The sequence below is a fragment of the Schistocerca piceifrons genome, chromosome 1 (genome assembly GCF_021461385.2).
Source record: "Schistocerca piceifrons isolate TAMUIC-IGC-003096 chromosome 1, iqSchPice1.1, whole genome shotgun sequence".
Taxonomy (NCBI): domain Eukaryota; kingdom Metazoa; phylum Arthropoda; class Insecta; order Orthoptera; family Acrididae; genus Schistocerca; species Schistocerca piceifrons.
The window spans coordinates 738,670,348-738,693,421 of NC_060138.1; the positions used below are offsets into that span (position 1 = coordinate 738,670,348).

Below are 23,074 nucleotides of genomic sequence, written 5' to 3' on the forward strand. Positions count from 1 at the left end.
CAGCACAATTATTATTTTGTCTGCGTTCACAAAAACAGTAAGAGGATTTTAAAACTATGTACTTGAAAGATATTTGGCTTCAGCTTATGCCAGACCTTCAGTTGACTTGGCATTTTACATGTGGCCGATTTGGAGGGCTCTATCCTTCTTAAACATTTCCGTCTCTCCCCAACCTGCATTCTGCTGCCTTACTCCACTACGCTTTGGGCATCCAGATTCCCGGCTCCTTTGCTGATTCCCCTCTATCCATAGTTCAGTGTGACCCCCCCCTTGTTCACACTACCTCTGAGTGTTCCCACCTGACAGCTAACTTTGTCAACTCATGACTTAGTGCCAAGACATTGATGCCCTTCGTTTCAATGACAACATTCTCTATCAGCTGATTGACAATGTGTCAGGCAACATGGCACATGCTCTGTGCATGGTCGACGACCTCACTGGTGCATGGCCATCCCCTGTTAAGGGTTCTCATTGCACATTTGCCGTGCCCTCATTGCCTCCTTTGCTGCAGACACTTCAGGTCAGTGACTCACAAACTACCAATGTTTCATGTGAAGATTTTCCCTCTCACTTCATGTAACTATGTGTCCTCACTCCCAAGTGCTACAAAGACCTGATTGGCACAATGTCTAAAGGTACCTCCCATAGGTCGTCCTCCCATCCATTAAAAAGCTACGCATCTTACAGCTACAACAATTCACCATGCAAAGGCTGCCAAGCAGGAACTCTTAAACACAGGTATTGTGCGCCAATCTTGGTAGCAGTTGTTTGTCATGTATTTTCTTGGTTCCTAAGAAAGATGGGACCTTTAAATTGTGTGGAGACTAATGCGAGTTCAATGAACATACTGTCAGAAAGCTTACCACCAGATACAGATACACAAGGATGATATTCCAAAAATAGCCATCATCACACCATTCAACCTGTTTGCTGTATGCCTTATGGTCTGAAAACATTGTCCAAACAAATTAACAGTTTATTGACTCTGTACTGTTTTCCTTAGCTTACCTTACCTAGGTGATACCCTCATCTTCTCTGCCTCTACCAAAGAGCATGAGTGGCACTTAGCTCAGGTGTTCAGACAAAGGCATAGAGATCAACCATGAATAAGTCACAACTTGAGTATTGTAGTGTTACCTTTGTTGGCCACACTGCCACTTCCGAAGGAGTCTGTCCAACATTCAAGCATGTAACTTTTATTAATGCACTGCATTGACATGAAACTTATCCAACCTCAGATGGTTTCCTGGCATAGTGAACAATTTCCAGCATCATATTTCTCACACTGCCTCTTTTCAGGCACTCATGACAAATGCTCTGTTGGGAAGAAACAATTCCTGTGCATGCAAGGTACAATGATCTGAAGGCATGACATGTGTTCAATGTCCTCAAGACAGCTTTTACCAATGACATCACTCCTGCACATCCAGTTGCCAATGCTTGCAACTCCATAACTACAGATGTAAGTGATTTCAGGTGTGCCGCAGGGAAGTGTCATAGGACCGTTGCTATTCACAATATACACTCCTGGAAATGGAAAAAAGAACACATTGACACCGGTGTGTCAGACCCACCATACTTGCTCCGGACACTGCGAGAGGACTGTACAAGCAATGATCACACGCACGGCACAGCGGACACACCAGGAACCGCGGTGTTGGCCGTCGAATGGCGCTAGCTGCGCAGCATTTGTGCACCGCCGCCGTCAGTGTCAGCCAGTTTGCCGTGGCATACGGAGCTCCATCGCAGTCTTTAACACTGGTAGCATGCCGCGACAGCGTGGACGTGAACCGTATGTGCAGTTGACGGACTTTGAGCGAGGGCGTATAGTGGGCATGCGGGAGGCCGGGTGGACGTACCGCCGAATTGCTCAACACGTGGGGCGTGAGGTCTCCACAGTACATCGATGTTGTCGCCAGTGGTCGGCGGAAGGTGCACGTGCCCGTCGACCTGGGACCGGACCGCAGCGACGCACGGATGCACGCCAAGACCGTAGGATCCTACGCAGTGCCGTAGGGGACCGCACCGCCACTTCCCAGCAAATTAGGGACACTGTTGCTCCTGGGGTATCGGCGAGGACCATTCGCAACCGTCTCCATGAAGCTGGGCTACGGTCCCGCACACCGTTAGGCCGTCTTACGCTCACGCCCCAACATCGTGCAGCCCGCCTCCAGTGGTGTCGCGACAGGCGTAAATGGAGGGACGAATGGAGACGTGTCGTCTTCAGCGATGAGAGTCGCTTCTGCCTTGGTGCCAATGATGGTCGTATGCGTGTTTGGCGCCGTGCAAGTGAGCGCCACAATCAGGACTGCATACGACCGAGGCACACAGGGCCAACACCCGGCATCATGGTGTGGGGAGCGATCTCCTATACTGGCCGTACACCACTGGTGATCGTCGAGGGGACACTGAATAGTGCACGGTACATCCAAACCGTCATCGAACCCATCGTTCTACCATTCCTAGACCGGCAAGGGAACTTGCTGTTCCAACAGGACAATGCACGTCCGCATGTATCCCGTGCCACCCAACGTGCTCTAGAAGGTGTAAGTCAACTACCCTGGCCAGCAAGATCTCCGGATCTGTCCCCCATTGAGCATGTTTGGGACCGGATGAAGCGTCGTCTCACGCGGTCTGCACGTCCAGCACGAACGCTGGTCCAACTGAGGCGCCAGGTGGAAATGGCATGGCAAGCCGTTCCACAGGACTACATCCAGCATCTCTACGATCGTCTCCATGGGGGAATAGCAGCCTGCATTGCTGCGAAAGGTGGATATACACTGTACTAGTGCCGACATTGTGCATGCTCTGTTGCCTATGTCTATGTGCCTGTGGTTCTGTCAGTGTGATCATGTGATGTATCTGACCCCAGGAATGTGTCAATAAAGTTTCCCCTTCCTGGGACAATGAATTCACGGTGTTCTTATTTCAATTTCCAGGAGTGTACATAAATGACCTTGTGGATGACATCGGAAGTTCACTGAGGCTTTTTGCAGATGATGCTGTGGTGTATCGAGAGGTTGTAACAATGGAAAATTGTACTGAAATGCAGGAGGATCTGCAGCGAATTGACGCATGGTGCAGGGAATCTCAATGTAGACAAGTGTAATGTGCTGCGAATACACAGAAAGATAGATCCTTTATCATTTAGCTACAAAATAGCAGGCCAGCAACTGGAAGCAGTTAATACCATAAATTATCTGGGAGTACGCATTAGGAGTGATTTAAAATGGAATGATCATATAATGTTGATCGTCGGTAAAGCAGATGCCAGACTGAGATTCATTGGAAGAATCCTAAGGAAATGCAATCCGAAAACAAAGGAAGTAGGTTACAGTACGCTTGTTCGCCCACTGCTTGAATACTGCTCAGCAGTGTGGGATCCGTACCAGATACGGTTGATAGAAGATATAGAGAAGATCCAACGGAGAGCAGCGCGCTTCGTTACAGGATCATTTAGTAATCGCGAAAGCGTTACGGAGATGATAGATAAACTCCAGTGGAAGACTCTGCGGGAGAGACGCTCAGTAGCTCGGTACGGGCTTTTGTCAAAATTTCGAGAACATACATTCACCGAAGAGTCAAGCAGTATATTGCTCCCTCCTACGTATATCCCGCGAAGAGACCATGAGGATAAAATCAGAGAGATTAGAGCCCACACAGAGGCATACCAACAATCCTTCTTTCCACGAACAATACGAGACTGGAATAGAAGGGAGAACCGATAGAGGTACTCAAGGTACCCTCCGCCACACACCGTCAGGTGGCTTGCAGAGTATGGATGTAGATGTAGATGTAGATTGGTGCTGTTGCGTGTTGGTGACACCTCACAGCCACTATGCCTCTTTTCCAAAAACATTTACACATCACATTGCAAATGGTTGGCCTTTGATAGAGAATATTAGGGACCTATGAGGCCATCTGTTACTTTCGTGAGGACATAGAAGGGTGAGAGGTCATAGTTTTCATCAATCACTGACCACTTCCAGAAGGGCTCTATTACATTGCACTCTATTAACCTCCCACCATGCCGTTCCCAGCACATGGACCTTATCTGCCAATACACGACAGACATCCACCACATTAAAGGAACTGACAACATCAGGGGTGATTATATGTCACGTGTGCATTCTATTTCCTCCCCCACTTGACTTAAAGAACTAGCTCGCCTACAACTGCAAGACCCTGACATCCAGAACTTGTTACATGATTCCTCTTCCTCTTTGATTGTGGAACATTCCCTGTTCTTCATTGCCAGTTACGCGTGACACATCTATGGGTATACCTTGACATGTGGTTCCCACTGGCATACATGATCTGGTAGCCCTAGCGCCTGGACTACCATGCACCTTATGATCAAACACTTTGTTGGGGATTTAAAAGTGACTCTCCCACTTGGGATCATGCATGTTTGCACTGCAATGCAGCAAAATTGGTCCACATGCCCAAACTTCTCTGCGATATTTTGAGATCTTGAAAGGTCAGTTTTGTCACTTACACCTTGACCTCATTAGTCCACTTTCCCTTTATAATATTAGCTGATGACTGTTACTTCAACTTGTGGCTCATAAATAATATGAGGATAAGATAGTAGAACTGCATGCTGTGTTGACACAGAAAATACCCAACCATCCAAACATTCCCACACCGTGATGACTGAAGAAGGTAAGCAAGAAAACATCTGTAATGGAACATGGATCAGTGGCATTGGACTCTCTTCTCTGACAAATGCAGGATTTACCTGGAACTTGACAATCTTTTCACATAAGTGGCAGCTAACCAACAGAACAAGTCTCAGGCAGGCAGTCCCATTGCATCAGCAGGGCAACAGGAAGTCATGTTTTGGGCTCTTATCATGTGTGGATGTCTTACACCTCTCAACACGATCAGTGGTGTTTTGGGCTGTGCATTATAGGGGTAGGCTCCTCCACCCTAGTCTAGCCTTACAGTCATTGTTTTGGTGACTAGTTCATCTTTCAAGGCAAAAAATACACTATCACAATGTTCCCATGTTATGAATATGTTCCTTCAGGATGCAGGAACTAACCAGATGGAATGGCCTGTGGTATCTGCTGATATGAACATGATTGAACATGACTGGGACCAGTTAAAACATGCAGGTAATAATAACAGGAACTTTCCAAATATTTTTCATGACCTCAGCAGTGCCGCCGTATCCTTTTAAGTACATTAGATTATTAAGGTGTAATAGGAAATGTTGCACTTTTGAACACACTCTCCTTTTTGAGTTATTGTTTGTTTTTAATTTGCAGTAACTTACATTCCTAACTTTCCTCAAATCTGGGCCAACACACATCACAGACATGCAAGTGACATAAAATGTTTTTTTATGAAATTTTGTATGCAGATATAGCATTGCCTATCAACTTATTCCACCTACACCTGATGAGGTATAATACAAAATAACATACATCTTTTTGTGAATAATATCATCTAGATTGCTTAATGAATTTTTATTTATTATGACATGTTTTAACTACTGCTATCATCAGAACCCATAATTATGTTCAAAGTAACACAATGCTGAGAACTTTGATCTTAATTAAGGGGTCTGAAATGTGTAATACTAAACAAATACACATTAAGTGATCTAGACAAAATTATTTGCAAAAAATTATTATGGGTGCAGTCTCATTTAAGGAATCTTTTGCATTCATTAATACATTATAAATTGTGATTTAGCACATAGTTTTCACAGATGATATATGACAGGGTTTGATAGAGTAAATACAATTTATACATACCATGATTCTGAAAAATAATTCAATACATGCAATAAAGATCTTCAGGGTGTGTGAACGCATTGTCAATATGTCAAGTCCTCTGATGTTTGGACCACTGTTGCAAATGGCTTTCCTCAGGGTGTATACCTTACTACTGAATGAGAAAAACTTTAGTTCTTATATACTAGTGGACAAAGCTGTTTTTATAATCTGATAGGATACTGAGGATGATGAGGAATGGTGTTAAATGTCCTTTATTGCTGTTAGTTTTATTTCTTGTTATTGGTGGAAATAGGTGTCCATGGTGTTTTATGTATTTCTTGCCACTGGCGAAAATAGGCAAATGAGAAATGAGAGCACTGTTTACTGGCTGCCTAGTAGCGGCTGAAGTGTGCCTGTACTCTATATACCCAAGATGGCTGTGGTCTCCCATGCAAGAGTTGTTGCCCCATAACACAGCGAGTGCTGGCTGTCATCCCATAGCACTATGACTGCTGGCAGCGAGTCGCTGGAAATCTATACCTATCTCCTCTATTCATGTTGGTGGATCATTTAGCTATTTATATCACCTCTATAATTTTATCCTCAAGGCAAGTGCTGTTTTGTGAATGCAGGGGCTTCTCGAGATATTATCTGTTTGCTGCAATCACTCTGGTGTTCTGCCACCACTGACTTGTTATGCTGTCTTAGACGAATGTATCTTTCATGTTCAGAAATCCATGTGCTAATTGTTCATCCTGTCTTGCCTACATACTTGGAGAACATCGGGTGCCACACATGCCTCTAAGATGTCCATGATGTGATTTCGTAGACTGCAGCAGTATGTGGCCTGTCAATTGTATCTTTTGTTAAGTGAAGTATATCTTTTATGGTGGCTATGGTATGAAGATGACAGGCAAAACCATGGCAACAAAGTATGAAGGCAATAGAAAAGAGCAGAAGGTCGTACAAAACACTGCCCTCTTAACATACATATAAGGGGTCACTGAATGTCTGGGAAAAACTCTCCACCAAGGTGGTATCGGTCACTTTTCTGAAGCAGTAACAAAATAAAAGATGTACTTGGCTTAACAGAAGATGCAGTTGACAAGCTACATGCTGCTGAAGTCTGCAAAATCAACTGTGAGTGTGAACTAGCATATTTAGGTGAGATAAGGCAACCAATTAGCATATGGATATCTGAACATGAAAGAAACATTTATTAGATATAACATCAAGTGGTGGAACACTAGGATAATTGCAGCAAACAGAAATCATCTCAAGAAGTTTGTAATGGTGTAAAAGCCATTTACCTTGAGGAGGAAGATTATACAGGCAATATAAATAGCCAAATATCCTGCCAACATGAATAAGGAAGACTGGGACATATTTCCAGAATCTATTGCTATTCCGAGAATGTTTCTTTTTGGTGTTTCTGATGTATAACATAAGCAGTGCCCAGTGTTAAATCGATGAGGTTCTGGATATGCCATCTAAAATTCTTTACATGAATAAAATCATTTTCTATATAAATAGGATTGTAGTTTGCCTTTCAGACTCTTCCCATTATACAGAATCTGCCAGAAAAATGGTATACACACTTTAAGGAACAAAAAGTATTACTTATGTGTTTATTTTACATTTAATAATTGATCACACATGTTGTACAACCTTCAGTTTAGCACAAGGTTACTTTAAATGTTCAAAATGTTCACTGTTGGCAGTTATACACATAATAGAATGATGAGCGATCATCGCAACTACGTCAGTGTTACAGTGGAGATTGCTGCACATGTTGCTGTAATCTCTTGGTGAAGTTCCTCCAGTGTGTGAGGTTTACATTGATAGACATTATCTTTCACAGTTCCTCACAAGTAAATGTCCATAGGTGTTAGATCTGGCAACTGTGGACGGAACTCAATGGGCCCTCTTCGTTCAATCCAGTGCCCTGGAAAATGGTCATCCAGGAAAGCTCGTACGGCTAGGTGTTAGTGTGGTGGCACCCTGTCCTTCTTTATCAGCTCCATAAAGCACACCTATACCTGGCAAAATTGATGTGCATATCATTTCCAGGTGCACTTCTCCAGTGACAGTAGCATCAAAGAAAAAGGGTCCTACTAGGCCCCTAGATGATAGTCCACACCACACATGAACCCCTGGTAGACTGACTGCTTTATCCACAAAAATATGTGGATTTTCCGGTGCCCAGTACACTCTGTTGTGCCAATTCATGGTTCCATTAAGTTTAAAGCGTGCCTCATCACTCCACACTACCTTTGTCACAAATTGTTTGTCATCAGTACCATTTGCTGAAACCATTTGCAAAATTACATTCGGTGATCAGGATCAACATCATTAATCATGTGCAGTAATTGTGGAATGTAAACTTTCCATTTTGCAGCTTTCAGAATTTTTTGTAAACCTGTTCTGTTAATCCCCACTTCATGTGCACATTGCATAGCAGACTTCTGTGGAAAATTAACAAATGTTTCCAACACGAGAGCCAATGAAGCAGGACTTGTAGTTGTATGCTGTCTTCCTGATCTTCCTTTGTGAATATCACAAATCATTCTATGAAATTCATTTAATTGTTAGGTGGGTTGGCAGTTCTGTTTCAGACTCTTGCTTCCATTGACATTGCACTTCAACAGCATTATCAAACTTGAAAAACCACTTCACAATACATTTTCATCACTCAAATGTCAAGCATGTTCCAGCCATCTTGTTTTCTCAATACTAAGATGAAAGTACTAACTGAGACAAAGACCATACTACCTCACACTCTTAACTCAAATTGAACGACAATATTGATATCTCGATAGAGCCTGACAAAGAGTGTATACATTTTTCTGGCGGACTCTGTATATTCTTAAAGGATTTGGCAGTTCATTGTGCTCAAGCAAGTCATTAATATATGTGATTTGATCTATCAGTTTAATTTCATTCCTTTCTCCAAGTACCGGTATTTATATTTGAGGCTAGTGCTGTAATCATCTAGTTCACTACATTTATTTGTTTAATTTACATTAAATGAATGTCAATGAAAACATTTAATACATTGTTAAGTAGTTTCTGTAGCAGTCTTCAGAGCAAGAATGTTACACTCAGATCCATAAGCCATATGTATTTATCCATTTGTTCTTTCGCACGTCATGTTCTTTAAATCCCATAATGAAGGAAAACCTTCAAGGATGTGGAATGAGTCAAGTAATAAATTAACAGCCAGAAGCACCACTTCACATTACCTTTATAAAGTATATCAGTTACAAATTATTATCAGTGCTAATACACTTACACTAATAAACATAGGAATTTGTTCCTTTGAAAAAAGCCTTTTATCCTTCTCCAATGTTACTTAGCTTTATCAAGTACCATAAACAAAGCATTTATTCAACTTTACCCAGCTCTGTCAATCTATATACAGTTAAAGTAAAGGTCTGTTTAATAAAAATATTAAACTTGTGTGGAATTGGAATTTACATCTCTGAGTGCAAAGACTCTGACAAATTGAAGAAGGAGTTGCTATTGAATATTTGTAGATTTTCAATTTTACCAATACTAATCTATAAAATTCCATTCTAAACACTAAATCGTGATTTATAATCTTTATGTAAATTATTGTGCTTTTAGTGTTGTAGTTGTGAATTGCACAGTTCATTTTAAATTTATCTTTGTAAAAACCACAAACATCAATAAGGAATATATGTTCTGGCATGAGAAGTGTAAGAATCTTAAGGATCCTAAAGAGCCCCCTACTGGTTATCACCTGTACACAATATTTTTACTGATGCTCTCCGTAGAATATAATACTTCTTTGCCATATCTGTGTTAAACCATAAGGCAGTATCTAGTAAAGCTTGGTAACCATTTCATCTGTAGGTTGACTCATTGAAAGAGGTTTTTAAGTGCAAATCGAAAGAACAGTTTTTTGGTTTGATTATATATGTGCTGGTACCAACTCAAATTTATTATCCATATGGATGCCTAGGAACTTCACTCATGGAGCCTCAGTCAGTGTGCCCATTAATCTTTACTTTTAATTCTGTATCATTTTAGTCTTTTTAGTAGAATTTTGTGATTATGCAATCCAAGGACTTAGCAAGATATCAGAAAATATTGCTGTTAAAAGGTTATTCTAAGGAAGATGGTTCAGTATTCAGCTGTAACTTTGTTTTTCAAAAATTTTTGAGTACACGAGAAGGACGTCTATGATTTAAGGTCACTTGCTTATTTACACTATCATGAATGAGTGTTACTGCTACATACTTCAGTCTTCCGGGAAATATACCTTGACTCATTTACAGTTTACCAACACAATTCAAGTGTGATGCTACCAAGTCTGAACAATTTTTACATTTAGTACTTTGAATGGAGTACCATCATACCCAGAAGTGTTATTGCTTTTCAGTTACCTTACGATTTTTGTCATCTCTCTTGCAAATTCTTTGAAAGTCGGTGGTAATAATACATGCTCTACATCCTCGGCGAAGATCGGATTTCAGAATTTAGTGAGCAACCCCTTTCGCTTATTGCACCATCTATCTGCAAGTGTGTCCCACTTCAGACCTTCTATGAGATTTGTAACGCTCTCGCGATAGCTAAATGTACCAGTCACAAATCTTTCTGCTCTTCTTTGGACCTTCTCAGTCTCTTGAATCAGACCCAACTGATCAGTCTAATATCTTCTGTGTCACAGTTTCTGTCAATAGGAATTTGAAAATTAATTCCTGTACCACATTTGTTTCTTTCAGGCCTAACGACACTTCAAATTTTCTTTACTTTTTTCTGGGTATTTTTAATAATTTGTGGATATTACACAGTTTCTGACTTTCTAATGACACTCTGAAGAATTTTTTCTTTTGTACAGATAAAATATTCATTTTGGGACCCACATCTGTTTCAAGAAACACTGTTGGAAAATCAGTTGTTGTTACTTTATGTCCTTTACTCTTTTTGGATGTTACTTTGGAGAACAGACTAAAGCTGTTCATCAGTACCATTTTATAATTGTATTATTCCACCTACCTCTATAATTCATTAATATAATTGAAGTATTGGTAAATCATCCCATAGAAAAGAGTTTTTAATATTTGTGTAGGGACTAATTTTTACAGCTGCTTAAGAAGATATTCACTAGTATAAGATTAATTACAGAATTACTATGGTTTGACTATGGAAGATTTTTGTTTCTATGAAGGTTGGAACTTTAATAGTGGCAACTATTTTTTTACAGCTCGTACAAAATAGACACGTGTTTCAAAGTTTTACTGACCTTCAAAGTAGTCACCAGCATTGTGTACAACCTGTTGCCAGCAATGTGGAAGTCGTAGGATACTCTTAGCAGTGCCAGTTGTGTTGACAGTTCAAGTGGTGCGGTCTATTGCTCAACAAATTTATAGCAGTTCTGAAGCAAATGCAGTGAAGTGTTTCCTTCAGTTTAGAAATCGAGTTGAACTCATGAGGGCTTAAGTCAGGGGAGTGCCGTAGGTGGTATAGCACTTAGCAGTCCCATCAGTCAAACAAATCAGTAATAGCTTGCACTGTATGTGCTTGAGCATTGTCCTGCAAAATGATGGTCAGGTCCTGCAGGAAGTGTCATCACTTCTGTCTCTAAGCTGGTCATAGGCTTTGTTCCAAAAATGAACAGCATAGAGAAAGAAGTGGTGACACTTTCTGTACCTACTGACTTAAGCCCTTGTGAGTTCAACTCGATTTCTAAACTGAAGGAAACTACTTCCATGTTGTAAGATTGTAGGAAATCATGTACTTTTAGTATCCTGTTTCTTGCCGTGCAGTATCTCCTGTGTAGATGGTAGCCAGCACCGAAACCAGCAGAGAATAAACAAAATTGCACGGCTGATGCCACAAATAACGATTTTTTCTAATATAATATACTGATCGATAATGTTTGTAGCCAACAATAGTGAATTCTTTCAGGCAGATTACAACATTCTCAACCATGCAACAAGACAGGTGAAAAATTGTTGTAATTAGGTTTACTTAATGTGGTGACCCATTATTTGAATTCGGCACCATTTCCAGAGCACCCAGAAGTCAAGGGTTTCTAGTGTATGCTTCTCAATACATGCTTTTTTGGTGCAGTCTGGGTATGTGAAAAGAATGTAGTGTGATGGTAGTGCCATTCTGTATGTTGCAGTGAATGTGTTTCTGTAATACATTCTTCAACAGTGACAATGTATGTACTTTAATTCAATTACCCACCCACTTCTGTGTGTCAATACTCACTTCTCACATAAAAATTATAACAGGTTATGCACCCAGTACATGGGTGTGGTGAGCGTGTTTGAGTTCAAGGAAAAAAGAACACGAGGTGCAAGATAAGGATGAAGACAACGTATCTGATATTCTACCTTATCCAGTGGCAAAGGAAACAATTCAGAATGACGGAACCAACTGTCAAGATTGATCACCTGTGCAGCAATAACTATTTTACATGGTCTGTGTTCATTCACTGATACAACATTGTGAGGAATGGGATGCCATAGAACCAGGATTTGGAACATGTTATGATCAGTGGGACATGGAGAAAAATAAGAGGGCCTTGTCCATTATTTTAATGTTGGTTGCAGATTGCTACCTAGAGACGATTGGCAATCAAAACTTGTGAAGTGGGTTAGTGAATATCAAGGAAGATGATGATATGGCTATGGATGACCAGGTAACGAAGATACTGGCTGTCAGTAGATGAGTGAAGCATGGGGGCCTTACCTTTGATGACAAAAGAGTTGCAGGCTTCATGCTCCTAGGACTGGCTCTAGAGAAGTATGAAGGTATCACTAGAAGTTTAGAAAGAGACGAGGACAGATTGACCACAGACCTTGTTATCAACTGATAAGAATTAAAAGAGAAACACCTGGAACCAGGTTTGAAGTCCACTGAGAGCTGAGAAGAAGCCAAAGCATATGCAGCACAAGGTGAATGGCATAAACAACACAAGTTTGGGTGGAGCCACTTTAAAACCAAGAAGATGAAAAGAACACAACCAGCAGAAACAAACTATGTTTCTCCTGTGGTGAAGCAGATCACATTGCCAAGGAGTGCCCGCATTCCCACAGAAAACAAGGAGTGGGTGCACCAAGCATACAGAATGCTCCCAAGAACTCAGCATACAGGGCAAGTGGGTGTACACTCAACAGTGCTAAGAATTATCCAAACAGCGAAGATGGAAGTGCAGAGGAAGATGATGAAATGATACTGTGATACTGGCCAGAAGTGGAGGAGGTGCTGATGGAAAAGTGTGGTTTCTGGATTCAGGAGCATCACATCATATGACTAGTCACCAGAAGATACTACAGGCCTTAGAGATGGGCAACTGGAGAAATGAAACTGGCTGATGTGAAAGTTACTTAAGTGAGTGGTAAGGGAAGTGTTGTCATGAAAGCAGAAATGTCATATGGGGATAACTCAATCCAAGGAACAGACGTGCTTCTGGTGAACAAACTGTATGGGAACTTGTTGCCTGTTAAAGAAATGGACAAGAAAGGAATGTGCATTAGATTAAAAAACAGTGATGTTAATGTGTCTATTGGTGAGAAGGAAGTATTGACAGGAAGATCATCAAGCAGTGATCTATTTAGTGCACTGTGAATAGTAAAAAGTTAATAACAAGACAGTGATGCCCCACAATGACAAAACTCATCAACCAGCGGAACATGAAGCAACAGCCATATATGCAGAAGTTTTGTGGCACCAAAGACTTGCACACAGAATAACTTCACCCAGAGTATGTGGAGTCACCAGGTATAAAGAGTAATGTTTTGTGTGTGCAAGGAAAAATGAAAAGACAGCCTTTCAAACAAAGCCAAACTATCACTGAAAATGTTCTGGAACTGGTACATTGCGATGTGGGATATATTAGACAGACCTTCTTAGGTAGAGCACAATACTATACTACTTACCTGGATGATCACTCAAGATATTCGGTAATGAATGTGCTAAAGCAGAAAAGTGATGTGTTTGACTCATTTGTGGAGTTTAAGGAGTGTGCAGATTGTGAGACAGTGAGAAAACTGCGAAGTTTACAATCAGACGAAGGGTTTGAGTTCATCAACAGCAAATTTCAACAGTTGTTCAAGAAAGAGGGCATATTACACTGGAAAAGCACAGTTTACTCTCCCCCATCCAATGGGAAAGCAGAGCACCTGAATCACTTATATCCAATGTGATGTGTGTACCATTCCAAGGTGGTTTGCCTGAGAACTTTCGGGGAGAAGCTTTGATGTTGGCATACTACATGCGAAAGAGGTGCCCAACAAGATCCCTTGGTGGAAAAATCCCATATGAAGTCTGGAAGCAGAAATAACTTATTAAAGAAGACCTGAAAATGCCCAAAGTGTTTGGGTGCAGAGCCTGGACAAGCAAATTGACATCTGACAAACTTGGGGAATGGGTAGAAGAATATGTTTATCTTGGAGTAGAAGCAGCATCAAAAGGACATTGTCTTGCCGAATCTTGGACAAAGAAAAATCCTTTTGAGAAGGGATGTCATGTCTGATGAGACATTATTCCCTCTGAAGGCTAGAGTAATTGCAGTATTTAGGGAATGGAAAATCACACACATTGATGTAGAAACTGGTTATAGTAATAGGCACATAAGTGGTGCCGTTTTCATGGAGCAATCAAAATTGTTTAGTGAGGGGAATAAAGTCTCTTTATTGAATAAGAGATTTACAGGCTTCACCAAGCAGATTAGGATTGGAATGATTTTTTCTGCTCTGCGACGAAACAGTTAGTTAGGAACAAAGTGAAAAGGATTCTTGTGTATTTTTCCCTAATAATTTCATCATTGGGGTTCATGTGGATGATGTTGTAGTAGGTGAGGAAGAGAGGATTGAAAAATTCAAGAATATCATGAAATCTCACATTAGCATTAAAGAAATGGATGAGATGTTGTTTATTTTAGAACTTAAGGTTGAGCAGTCTCAAGGGCAAGTGAAATTAAACCAAAGTAGTTACTTTCAGCTGACGTTGTGAGAGTTCAAAGTGCATGACTGCAAGGGCATAGCTACACCACATAATGACAACTATTTTGGTGAAGATGAGAATGACAAGCCATTTGAGCAAAAACTGTACTAAAAGACAGTGGGTTGTTTGTTGTCTGTATCCACATGTACTCAATCTGATATTGCATTTACTGCAGGAAGGGTGAGTCTGTTCAACTCTAAACCACGTGTTTCTCTTTGGGCCAGAGTAAAAAGGGTGTTTTGTTACCTGCAGCAAACTAAAGATTTGATCTTATGTTTCAGTGCCAGTTGTTCTGATCCTAGTGCATTCAGTGATGCTGACAGGGCAAATGACCCAGCTGCTAGTAAATCTACAATGAGGTATACAATTTTGTTAGCTTGAGCAGCTGTCACTTGGAAGAGTAAAAGGGAATCCATGTAACCAACTCCAGAGTAGAAGCTGAATACATTGCAATGTTCGAGACATGTAAAGAGGTGGAATGGTTTGTAACTTTTTACATGGAATCATGTGTTCTGAATTTGTTAGACTACTCCTGCCGGTCAATGCTGCTAACACAGGTGCCACTGAGATTACTAAGAAAAAGAGTGTATCAGAAACAATCAAAAATTTCAGTGTGTGCCATCATAAAGTCAGACAGACTGTGCTGGTTGGTTTTCTGAAGTTTAAGTATGTTTCAACTGATGACAATGTTGCAGATATTTTAACTAAAGGTCTTAGCAGTGTTAAAACTGAGGGATTCAGAGACACGTTAGGATTAAAATAAGTATTATTTCATGTTGGGCTACCAGCCTGTTAAATTTTGTCTCATCTGTGTTCTTATGTTTAATAATGTATTTTTGCAGTGTAAAACTGGTAAATTATTCTCTCATGATGCCCACCAAGGGAAAGTGTTGTAATTAGGTTTACTTAATGTGGTGACCATCACTCAAACTCAGTGCCATTTTCAGAGCATTCGGAAGGCAAGGGTTTCTTGTGTATGCTTCTTTTCTCTGTCTGTACTTCTTTGGTGCAGTTTGAGTAGGGTGCGAAAAAACACAATGGTAGAAGAATGTAGTGTGATGGTAGTGCTATTCTGTATATTGCAATGTGTGTGTTTTCTGATACATTTATCAACAGTGACGACGTGTGTGTTTTAATTCAACTGCCCATCCATGTCCATGTGTCAATACTCGCTGCTCACATAAAAATTCAAAAATTTCTACCCAGGCTTTGCAGCTCTCACCTGGAAACATCCCTTGCAGATCAAACTTTTTTTATAAAATGAATGAGTTCTTAGATTTAAAATGTATTCCTTAGAGTAATACTGTATTCTATCTTCTGATTTCTCTTATATTACTAGTTCACTGCCTGTACAACATGTGATTTACCATACTTAATATAAATAAAAATAAAAGCAATTATTTAAGAACTGGCCACACAAGTGATTTGTAAGTAGTCTCCATTGTAGAGTGACTGCATTTGCTCAGCACCCAGCCAATGATCCTATGTCTGCCACCTACCTTACCTATAACTGAGCCTATGTGATCATTCCATTTCATATTCCTACAGAGGGTTTCATCCAGATATTTGTATGAATGACTGATTGAAATTGTAACTCACTGTTATTATAGTCACAGTATACTACATTTCATTATTTTGTGAAGTGAGCAGTTTTATGTTTTTGTGCATTTGAAGCAAGTTGTCATTTTGAAAACTTATTAAGATCTGCCTGGATATTTGTCCAGCTTTTTTGAGATTATGATTATAATTAACTACATCACTTGCAAAAGGTATGAGATTACTGTTAATATTGTCTGCCACTAGTATATAACATGGATGGCAAAAATCCCAACACACTTCCCTGGGCATAATTGAAGTTACTTCTATTTCTTTTCATCCATTGTAATATGTTGTGTGTCCCCTACCAGCTTTACAAAGACAATTGTTGTGCCATTACATTGCACATATTATAACTGCCATATTATGTTCCAGTTAGTTTTCTTCTAAACATCTGTGTACTATTTGTGTTTGCCATAAATTTGCACTATTTTTGGATTTATTATGAAGTCTCTTAAGTGAGCATAACCTCAACATAACAAAATGTACAAGTTCAAAATATCTTCAGTATATAAGTAAAACTTTCTCTTGTTATAATGGAAACCATTTTCTTAAGCATTGTAGTTTCAGTTCTTAATGGGTACTTGTGACCTATTTAGCATAACAAAATCTGAAAAAAGAATAATGTTAATGTGAAGTTCTTTGTTTAATATTCTAATAACATCACACCAGCTTCAATGCCTGAGTGATTTCACTGCCACATATAAGCAGCTAAAAATCACTCTGGTTGCTGTTGTGTGACTGGGAGCCAGTGTGAATAGGTTGAGGGAACTTCCATGAGTCCTGTACCAGCGATAACAAATGTACCTGTTACTATCATCTCCCATGGCTACTGTCTCCTCTGCTGTGTCTCATGCTAGGGAGAAGTGAGAGCAAAAGGGTAGCGATCTATAAATGTAAGCAGTTCGACTGTATGGCGAATAATGGCTCCCAACAGGGAAATGGCAGCAAGGAATAACAAGAATCACTTTGTGCAGTTGTATTGTTGGTGTCTCATTCTGCATGTTGAAAAGGCTATCTCAGTAGCCATTGAGACCAAAGGATACAACCAGCAGCAGACTGTGGAACATGGAACAAACAACTGTTCTCAGGGCTCCAAGATCATACTTGGGCCATTCCATTGTCTGGCAGAAACTCTTAACCTGTGGGTTTGTCCTTAGAACCGATTGTGGTTACATGGTTCTTAGCTAAATGTAAGGCTTGAACCAGAGACTTTGTCGACTTCTGGCATAGGGCCAAGAACTGTTAAGCCCCCTACATGGCTCAGTCATGCGCATCTCATTGTGGGCTGCTATATAACTGTGTGTGGAGGGCTTGTAAGGCATTTTTTGCTCATACATATGTCAAGCAATCAAATCACTGTCACTGGAAGAGACTACTTGTCATCCAACAATCAACTGTGATAATTACACATTTATGCATGATGAGCATGGCAAAATGTGCAAAACAACAGTAATAAAAGTAAATGCTTTAGGAGCAAAGGAGACCACTCACCAAAAAGCAGAGCCATTGAGTCATCAACAGGCACACACAAAAAGAAAAAGAACTTGCTAGTTTTCAAAATGAACCCGTTCTTGAGGTGGGGTACACACACACACACACACACACACACACACACACACACACACACACACACACACACACACACAAGTGCACCTATGTCCTGACACAGTGCCAGCTGGATGCACAGTGTCAAGATTACCGTTTGGCAGGTGGACTGGGATGGGGTTTTACCGAGTGGGGATGGTAGAGTGGTTAGAGAAAGGGGGAGGTGAGAGGCATGAAGAAAGTTTGGGGTTGGATAGCTAGTAGCACGGAGGGAAGAAGTTGGTTTGCTGGCTAGGATTGCAGGAGGGAGGGGTGACAGGTGCACTGGATATGCATATGATGCGTGGGTGTTGGATCCTGTGCAGAGTGGCACACAAAGTAGGCCGTGTGGAGACATGGGCTGGGAGGGTGATAGGATGGTGGAAGGGGAAACTGTTAGATGGAGGGTGTGAGGACAGTTGGTTAATGGAGACTGAGGGTTACAGGAGCCAAGCACATGTTACAAGCCTAACTACCACTTGCCTAGTTCATATAAGCAGGTGGTGAAGGGAAGAACTCAGATAACCTGGTTGTGAAGCAGCCATTGAATTCAAGCACATTGTGCATTGGTGGTGCCTATTCATTCTGATGGGTGGCTGGTTGGTTGTCATACTCATGTAGGAAGCTGTGCAGCAATTGCAGCAGAGTTGCTACATGGCATTGCTACTTTCACAGGTGACCGCGCCTCTGATGAGTTACAAGAAGCCTGTGGCAAGACGAGTAGAAAGTGTGGGTTGGTGGACTGGGCAGGTCTTACATCGTGGTCTTTCAAAGGGAAATGATCCCTGTGGCAAGAGGTTGTGAGTGGAAGTACAAAGGGATGGCCTAGTGTTTTCTCATCATTGTAGATACACCATGTACAAATGGCCAGGCTGTATGGGAAGAGCGTTCTGGTGTGGAATGAATGACAGCTGTCAAAACGCAGGTACTGTCGGTGGTTAGTGGTTTTAATGTGGGAGAGGAGTGGCTGGAGAAATCAGAAAGGTGTATGTCAATGTCCAGAATGGTGGCCCGCTGGATAGAGGAAGTCCAGGTGAAGCAGATGGGAGAGATGTTGAGGTTATGAAGGAATGAGGATAGGTTGCCTGGGTCCCGAGTCCAGATGATGAAGATATCTGGTAAGGGTTTTGGGAGGCTAGGAAGGTTTCCTCTAGATTGCCCCTAAAAAGATTAGCATAGGGGTGTATCATGCAGGTGTCCAAGACCGTGTTTCAGTTTATATACCTTGTCCTCAAAGGAGAAGTACTAGTATGTCAGAACATTGGTACAGTGTATAATGACTGAGAAAAAAGAGCAGAAATTGTTTCAGTAGGGGCACAACAACCACCTACAGTGGAGTGTCCTGGATTGTTCAGTATATGGATTTTGGGGAGTATGTAAAATATCTAGAAGGTGGGTGTACCAGGTGTCACTGGGGTGAGGAGGAAGATGGACAGAAGGTGGGTGTACCAGGTGTCACTGGGGTGAGGAGGAAGATGGACTTGTGGGGAGAGGTTCTGGTATGAACCTAACAGTTTTGTAGGGACTGGATGTTATGTTGGGATTCCTGTCACAAAGCTTGTAGGTGGAGGAACCCCAAGATCCATAAACTCAACTATCCTGGGCACTACATTGTAATCTAAATCTACAAAGCAGCTTGTTATAGTGCCACTACCAAAACAATTTCCGCTCTTGTTGACCAACACCTCCATCCAGTTGCCCAAAACCTAGTCTCTGCATCTAAGATACTTACCACATCCTTCACCAACCATCCACCATCCCACACCCATTACATCCTGCATCCCTGTTGATGCTACCTCCCCATACTCCAACATTCCTTATCCCCATTACCTTGTTGCTATTAAATGCTACCTCTCTCAACATCATTAGTACTTCATCAACTATATCCTGACACACAACTGCTTCTCATTTGAGGGGACATTAAATCTGTGGCACAGGGATGTGCAGCCGCTTGGCACCCTCATATGACAACATGTCCATGAGCCATCTACAGAAAGTGTTCCTAGTCGCCCAAAATCCCAAACATCTAGGTTGGTTCAGATTAATCGACGATAACCTCATCCTCTGGACTCAGGACCAACATGCACTATCATCATTCCTTCACAAAATCACTGCCACCTCTCCCATCCACAGCTCAACTTGTGACCAGTCTGGACATTGACCTCCACCTCTCTGATGGCTCCAATCCATATGAAACTGACTAACCAACAACAGTGCCTGCATTTCTACAGCTGTCATCCCTTCCAGTCTCCTACAGCTTGGCCACTTGTGCATGGCATATCTGCAGTGATAGGAACTTGCTTGCCAAGTATGCTGAATGTCTCACAAGAACCTTCACAGAAAGGCACTGCCCCACAAACTTAGTCTGCAAACAGATTTCTGTACTATATTCTCACACATCCCTAAATCTCCCATCACACCCAGGAACCACTCACAAAGGAGTGCATCCCTCGTCACCCAATATCACCCTGCACTAGAACAATTAAACCATATTCTTTACCAGGGCCTTGATTATCTATCATTGTGCCCTGAAATGAGGGACATTACACCCAAGAGCCTCCCCACTCCTACTAAAGTGGTATTCTATCACCCACACAACATCTAGTTCATCTCTACACCCCTCCTAATCCCAGCCCCTTGCCACAGGAATCTATCCATGAGACACACTCAGGTGCAAGGCCTGCCAATCCACCTGCCCGGCACGTCTTAACCAGTCCTGTCATAGGTTTCTCCTACCCCATTGGAGGCATGGCCACTTGTAAAAGTACCCATGTCATACTCCAACTCTGCTGCAATGACTGTACAACTTTTTACGTTGGTGTGTCAACTGACCAGCTGTTCATCAGAATGAATTGCCATTTCCAAAATGTGGTCAAGAACAAAGCTGACCACCCAGTAGCCTACATTGCAGCTGAACACAACGTGCTCTGCTTCACATCCTAAGCCATCTGGATCATGTTTGACAGCATTGAGTATTTGTTTCAAGCAGGATGCTAGATGGAGAGTCACTGAACAAGTATAGAAGTAAATTCAGGTGTGACTCAGGAAATTGTGTTAGGATCTTTGCTGTTCATATCATATATTACATGTTATATATCGATGAACTGACAGACAATATTAATAGTAATGTCGTACCATCTGCAGATGATGCAGTTGTCTATAATGAAGTAATGTCTGAAAGAAAAGTATACAAGTATCCAGTCACATCTTGATAAGTTTTTCAAGCAGTTCAAAGATTGGCAACTTTCTCTAAATTAACAAAAAATTTTTAAAAAAATGTAAAATTGTGCACTTCATGAAACACAAAAATGGTAATATCCTTTCACTACAATATCAGTAAGTCACAATTGGAATCAGTCAACTCATACAAATATTTCGGTTTAGCAGTTTGTGGAGATATGAAATGAAATGATCTCATATGTTCAGTTGTTAAGTAAAGTAGGTGGCAGACATTGGTTCATTGGTAGGATGCTGCTAAAATGGTACTAGCCTACAAAGAAGGCTGTTTGTAAAAATCCTCTTTTGATGTATCCTAGAATATTCAGCGAGAGCATGGTATCCAATCAACAATAATATCAGATACTGAAAGTAAAGAAAGAAAGATGCATGAGTAGTCACAATTTCGTTTCACTTGTGAAAAGGTGTTGAAAGGTTTTAACTGGAAGCACTTGAAGAATGACACAAACTATCACTCAATAGCCTGCTTATGAAGTCTCAGGAGCCAGTATTAAGTGACGACATTACTATGTGGAAAAAACTTTTTGGGGAAGAATTTTATATTTTTGAACAATATATGCAGAATGACTGGAAAACTGGCGTATTTATTGCACAAAAGACATGTTTAAACTATTTTCATGAAAGAAACATTTCTCTTTAAGCATCTCTTCACAATGTTTCATATTTTTCAGGAAACTCGCCTAAGGAATATGATCACTGATGTCAGCAAAATGCAGTGCCAACTGCGAGAGCTTCAGCAGCTGCGTCAAAAATTAGAAGAAGAAAAATCAGATTTATGCCCTTGTTTCGATGAGCTGTTTTGAATAAAAAGAATCCTGAAAGTCATTCTGGAACTAATGGTTTATACACACTGCTGAAAAAAATGCAACACCCTGAAGGACACAGCCATTTTATTGACATTTGAAATGACAGATACTTCATCACATATATGATAACAAATGCAGACCAAATAAAATACACGTCACAGCGCCCAGACAATCACATTAATAGAAAGTGTATCACCCCCTGGCAGAAATGCAGGCATGTATTCTTGTGTATAAAGGATCGTAGAGATGTCAAATTGTATCTTGCGATAGATTATCAGAAGCACCTTACACCTTATTTTGCAATTCGGCAATAGTTCTTCCAGACTCTGGAGAAAGGATCGTAGAGATGTCAAATGTTATCTTGCGATAAGATTATCAGAAGCACCTTACACCTTATTTTGCAATTCGGCAATAGTTCTTCCAGACTCTGGAGAATGAGCAAGTTCCTGTTTCACCATGTCCCATACATGTTCAGTTGGTGAGAGTTCTGGTGATCTTGCTGGCCAGGGCAGTTGTTGGATAACATGAAGAGAATGTTGCATTACAGCAGCCATATATAGATGTGCATTGTCCTGCTGAACAAGTACATCACCTTCCTGTTGAAAAAATGACACTGGTGTGGAGACAATGACTTGTGCAATTCAGCAGGCATTGATTACGCTGCAGGAACACCAGATGTTACTGCAAGTTGCAACTGATGCTGCACCCTCCTCCACCACGAAGCCTGGATTCGGACCTGTGCGTCTTACATGACTGCACTCTGGAGTAGGCCACTCAGCAGGTCTGTGCCATACATGTGTACATCCATCACAGAATCTACTATCACACTGAAGATGACAAAGTGCCATTCCACTCTCCAGTCAACTCCTTCTCAACACCAGAATAGCTATACTTGATGGTGTCATGGTATCCTGGCCTGAAGCACATATGGTTTCAGTCCTGCTGCAAGCAGATGGTTCCCAATATTCCTTGGTGACACATCAGGTGCAACTTGTGCCCAGATATCTTTCCTGGATGATGTTCACTCAACCACTGCTGCTTTCAACATCTACCAATCTCAGTGTATGTCTGTACTACAAGGACGTCCACAATGTGGTCTAATGGTATGGAAATGTTCCACAGACCATTGCTGAAGGCAGC

The 23,074-nt window shown here is 41.1% G+C and overlaps 1 protein-coding gene across 1 annotated transcript in view; it reads left to right on the plus strand.

The window, feature by feature from the left end:
• LOC124711630 overlaps positions 1-21,953 on the plus strand; it is a 198,965-nt gene extending 177,012 nt beyond the window's left edge. The window contains exon 8 of the mRNA XM_047241812.1: positions 21,800-21,953. Within this exon, the coding sequence (XP_047097768.1) occupies positions 21,800-21,931 (132 nt within the window). The 3' untranslated portion in view covers positions 21,932-21,953. The remainder of the gene's footprint in view (positions 1-21,799) is intronic.
• Positions 21,954-23,074: the final 1,121 nt, after the last annotated feature.